This window comes from Lampetra fluviatilis, unplaced genomic scaffold (genome assembly GCF_964198595.1).
Source record: "Lampetra fluviatilis unplaced genomic scaffold, kcLamFluv1.1 SCAFFOLD_399, whole genome shotgun sequence".
Taxonomy (NCBI): Eukaryota; Metazoa; Chordata; class Hyperoartia; order Petromyzontiformes; family Petromyzontidae; genus Lampetra; species Lampetra fluviatilis.
In genome coordinates this window covers 84,028-89,793 of record NW_027620754.1, presented here as the reverse complement: position 1 = coordinate 89,793, position 5,766 = coordinate 84,028, and the positions used below count along the sequence as shown (strand labels likewise).

At 51.4% G+C, this 5,766-nt stretch overlaps 1 protein-coding gene across 1 annotated transcript; it reads left to right on the top strand.

The window, feature by feature from the left end:
• Positions 1-475: 475 nt before the first annotated feature.
• Positions 476-5,364, top strand: LOC144954353 (uncharacterized; the record flags this gene model as incomplete). Its single annotated transcript, XM_078884862.1, has 1 exon — positions 476-5,364. A coding segment is annotated over one exon (888 nt), but the record flags the coding sequence as incomplete, so codon positions are not given.
• Positions 5,365-5,766: the final 402 nt, after the last annotated feature.

Genomic DNA, 5,766 nt, shown 5'->3' with positions numbered 1-5,766 from the left:
ATTACGACGATCGCAATGTTACCTGTCGATGATGATCAATGATGATGATGATCTCATCTCAATGTTACCTGTCGATGATGATCAATGACGATGGTGATCTCATCTCAATGATACCTGTCGATGATCAATGATCACGACGATGATGATGATCTCGGTGTTACCGATCAATGATTATCTCGGTGATACCTGTCGATGATCAATGATCACGACGATGATGATGATCTCGGTGTTACCGATCAATGATTATCTCGGTGATACATGTCGATGATCAATGATCACGACGATGATGATGATCTCGGTGTTACCGATCAATGATTATCTCGGTGATACATGTCGATGATCAATGATCACGACGATGATGATGATCTCGGTGTTACCGATCAATGATTATATCGGTGATACATGTCGATGATCGGCGATGATCTCCGAGCCCGGCTGATTCGGTGTCGCCGGTTTGTCAATGCCGCTGTGATCCGCTCCGTCGCTACCTCCATTGACCCATCTGGTATCCGACTCACCATCCGACTCACCATCTGACTCACCATCTGGTATCTTGACTCATCATCTGACTCACCATCTGGTATCTGGCTCACCATCTGCTCAGACTCATCATCTGGTATCTGACTCATCATCTGACTCGTCATCTGACTCACCATCTGAGTCACCATCTGACTCATCATCTGGTTCGTCATCCGAGTCATCATCTGACTCATCATCTCAGTCACCATCTGACTCATCATCTGGTTCGTCATCTGGTTCGTCATCTGGTTCGTCATCTGGTTCGTCATCTGGTTCGTCATCTGAGTCGTCATCTGAGTCATCATCTGGTTCGTCATCTGGTTCGTCATCTGGTTCGTCATCTGAGTCGTCATCTGAGTCGTCATCTGACTCGTCATCTGGTTCGTCATCTGACTCGTCATCTGACTCGTCATTTGGTTCGTCATCTGGTTCGTCATCTGACTCGTCATCTGACTCACCATCTCAGTCACCATCTGACTCGTCATTTGACTCGTCATCTGGTTCGTCATCTGGTTCGTCATCTGAGTCGTCATCTGACTCGTCATCTGACTCGTCATCTGGTTCGTCATCTGGTTCGTCATCTGGTTCCTCATCTGACTCGTCATCTGACTCGTCATCTGGTTCGTCATCTGGTTCGTCATCTGGTTCGTCATCTGACTCGTCATCTGGTTCGTCATCTGACTCGTCATCTGGTTCGTCATCTGGCTCGTCATCTGACTCACCATCTGAGTCACCATCTGACTCATCATCTCAGTCACCATCTGACTCGTCATCTGGTTCGTCATCTAGTTCGTCATCTGGTTCGTCATCTGGTTCGTCATCTGACTCGTCATCTGGTAGCTGACTCATCTGGTAGCTGACTCACCATCTGACTCATCATCTGACTCACCATCTGACTCATCTGACTCATCATCTGGTATCTGACTCACCATCTGGTATCTGTAGGGGCAAGGTCTGTTAGCAGCAGCAGCAGATATGAGAGCCGGCGATGTGGCACACACAGAGTGAGCTGGTGACCACCACCAGCACCACCACCAGCACCACCAGCACCACCACCACCACCACCACCATCACCACCACCATCACCACCATCATCACCACCACCACCATCACCACCATCACCAGCACCACCACCACCAGCACCACCAGCACCACCACCAGCACCACCACCATCACCACCATCACCACCATCACCACCATCACCAGCACCACCACCACCAGCACCACCAGCACCACCACCAGCCTGGCCGCCTTTGTCTCCCCAGTGGCGGTGTTTGCTACTAGTACACACCACCACGGCACCAGGTAGCTCATTTGAGGCTGAGTCGACCTAGGGGGAGTCCCAGGACCGGTCCAGATGACCGCCGTCACCGTGTTGGGGGCCGTGAGCGTGGAATCGAACCCGGGTTTTTTGCCGGGTTCGTAGCGCGGCGTAGCGCTAACCGCTGCACCACCACTCTCCAAAGACATACGCACACACACACACAGACACACACAGACACACACACACTCATAGACACCCACACACAGACACACATACACACACCCATACAGACACACACACACCCATAGACACCCACACACAGACACACACCCACACACACAGACACACACACACCCATAGACACCCACACACAGACACACACCCACACACACACCCATACAGACACACACACCCATAGACACCCACACACAGACACACACACACCCATACAGACACACACACACCCATAGACACAGACACACACAGACACACACACCCCCACACACCCATAGACACCCACACACAGACACACACACACCCATACAGACACACACAGACACACACACACCCATAGACACCCACACATTCACACCCACACACCCATAGACACCCACACACACCCATAGACACCCACACACAGACACACCCATAGACACCCACACACAGACACACACACAGACACACACACCCCCACACACACCCATAGACACCCACACAGACACACACAGACACACACACACAGACACACTCCCACACACACACAGACACCCATACAGACACACACACCCATAGACACCCACACATTCACACACAGACACACACACCCCCACACACACACAACCACACACACCCATAGACACACATCCATAGACACGCACACACACAGACACGCACACACAGACACACACACCCCCACACACACCCATAGACACCCACACAGACACACACAGACACACACACACAGACACACTCCCACACACACACAGACACACCCATACAGACACACACACCCCCACACACACACAAGCACACACACCCATAGACACACACATCCATAGACACGCACACACACAGACACGCACACACAGACACACACACCCACACAGACACACCCACACAGACACACTCCCACACACTCCCATAGACACCCACACATAATGGTGGTAATGGTGGTGGTGATGATGGTGATGATATGGTAGATGATGGTTGTGATGATGGTGATGATATGGTAGATGATGGTGGTGGTGGTGATGGTGATGATATGGTAGATGATGGTGGTGATGATGGTGATGATATGGTAGATGATGGTGGTGGTGATGATGGTGATGATTATGGTAGATGATGGTGGTGATGATGGTGATGATATGGTAGATGATGGTGGTGATGATGGTGATGATATGGTAGATGATGGTGGTTGTGATGATGGTGATGATATGGTAGATGATGGTGGTGATGATGGTGATGATATGGTAGATGATGGTGGTGATGATGGTGATGATATGGTAGATGATGGTGGTGATGATGGTGATGATATGGTAGATGATGGTGGTGATGATGGTGATGATATGGTAGATGATGGTGGTGGTGATGATGGTGATGATATGGTAGATGGTGGTTGTGATGATGGTGATGATGGTGATGGTGATGATGGTGATGATGGTGATGATATGGTAGATGATGGTGGTGGTGATGGTGATGATATGGTAGATGGGGGTGGTGATGATGGTGATGATATGGTAGATGATGGTGGTGGTGATGGTGATGATATGGTAGATGATGGTGGTTGTGATGATGGTGATGATATGGTAGATGATGGTGGTGGTGATGGTGATGATATGGTAGATGATGGTGGTGGTGATGATGGTGATGATATGGTAGATGATGGTGGTTGTGATGATGGTGATGATATGGTAGATGATGGTGGTGGTGATGGTGATGATATGGTAGATGATGGTGGTGGTGATGGTGATGATATGGTAGATGATGGTGGTGATGATGGTGATGATATGGTAGATGATGGTGGTTGTGATGATGGTGATGATATGGTAGATGATGGTGGTGGTGATGGTGATGATTATGGTAGATGATGGTGGTGATGATGGTGATGATTATGGTAGATGATGGTGGTGGTGATGGTGATGATTATGGTAGATGATGGTGGTGGTGATGATGGTGATGATTATGGTAGATGATGGTGGTGATGGTGGTGGTTGGTAGATGATGATGATGGTGGTGGTTGGCAGATGCCTGTGATGGTATGAGTCGTTGCTTTACAACAACAACAACAGCAGCAGCAGCAGTTAGTATTGGCTGGCTTGTAGCGAATGATCGGGGTGTGTGTGAGTGCCACCGTGTGTGTGTGCGTGTGTCTGTGTGTGTGTGCGTGCCACCCTGTGTGTGTGTGTCTGTGTGCGTGTGCCTGTGTGTGTCTGTGTGTGTGTGTGCCTGTATGTGTGTGTGTGTGTACGTGTGTGTCTGTGTGTGTGAGTGCCACCCTGTGTGTGTGTGTGTGCGTGTGTGTGCGTGTGTGTGCGTGTGTGTGCCACCCTGTGTGTGTGTGTGCGTGTGTGTGTGTGCGCGTGTGTGTGCCACCCTGTGCGTGTGTGTGTGTGCGCGTGTGTGTGAGGGCCTGTGTGTGTGCGTGTGTCTGTGTGTGTGTGTGCCACCCTGTGTGTGTGTCTGTGTGCGTGTGCCTGTGTGTGTCTGTGTGTGTTTGTGCCTGTATGTGTGTGTGTGTGTACGTGTGTGTCTGTGTGTGTGAGTGCCACCCTGTGTGTGTGCGTGTGTGTGCGTGTGTGTGCCACCCTGTGTGTGCGTGTGTGTGCGTGTGTGTGTGTGCCACCCTGTGTGTGTCTGTGTGTGTGTGTGTCTGTGTGTGTGTGTGCCTGTATGTGTGTGTGTCTGTGTGTGTGTGCCACCCTGTGTGTGTGTGCGTGTGTGTGCGTGTGTGCCTGTGTGTGTCTGTGTGTGTGTGTGCCTGTATGTGTGTGTGTGTCTGTGTGTGTGTGCCACCCTGTGTGTGTGTGCGTGTGTGTGTGTGTGTGCGTGTGTGTCTGTGTGTGTGTGCCACCCTGTGTGTGTGTGTGTGCGTGTGTGCGCGTGTGTGTGTGTGCGTGTGTGTGTGTGCCACCCTGTGTGTGTGTGTGTGCGTGTGTGCGCGTGTGTGCGCGTGTGTGTGTGTGTGTGCCACCCTGTGTGTGTGTGTGTGCGTGTGTGCGTGTGTGTGCGTGTGTGCCTGTGTGTGTGTGTGTGCCACCCTGTGTGTGTGTGTGTGCGTGTGTGCCTGTGTGTGTGTGTGTGTCTGTGTGTGTGTGCGTGTCTGTGTGCGTGTGTGCCTGTGTGTGTGTGCCACCCTGTGTGTGTCTGTGTGCGTGTGTGCCTGTGTGTGTGCGCGTGTGTGTGTGCGTGTGTGTCTGTGTGTGTGTGTGTGCGTGTGTGCCTGTGTGTGTGTGCGTGTGCGTGGAGCTTGAATCTAGCGCGTGTTGTACATAAATTATCGGAGGCAGTGTTCCCTCCATAAATTATTCTCGCTGACTATTTGGAGCAAATTCACGAAAAATAAAAAAAGGCGCTTCTTATTATTCTTGTATTCTTCTTATTTGTATTCTTCTTAGCAGACGTGTGACTGGCCCGCCTGCTGTGTGGGCGAGTGGGTGAGCGATTGAGCGAGTGGATGAGTGGGTGAGTGGGTGGATGAGTGGGTGAGTGGGTGAGTGGGTGGATGAGTGGGTGAGTGGGTGAGTGGGTGGATGAGTGGGTGAGTGGGTGAGTGGGTGAGCGGTTGAGTAGGTGAGCGGTTGAGTAGGTGAGTTGTTGAGTGGGTGAGCGGTTGAGTGGGTGAGCGGTTGAGTGGGTGGATGAATGGGTGAGTGGATGAGTGGGTGAGCGGTTGAGTAGGTGAGCGGTTGAGTGGGTGGATGAATGGGTGAGTGGATGAGTGGGTGAGCGGTTGAGTGGGTGAGCGGTTGAGTGGGTGAGCGGTT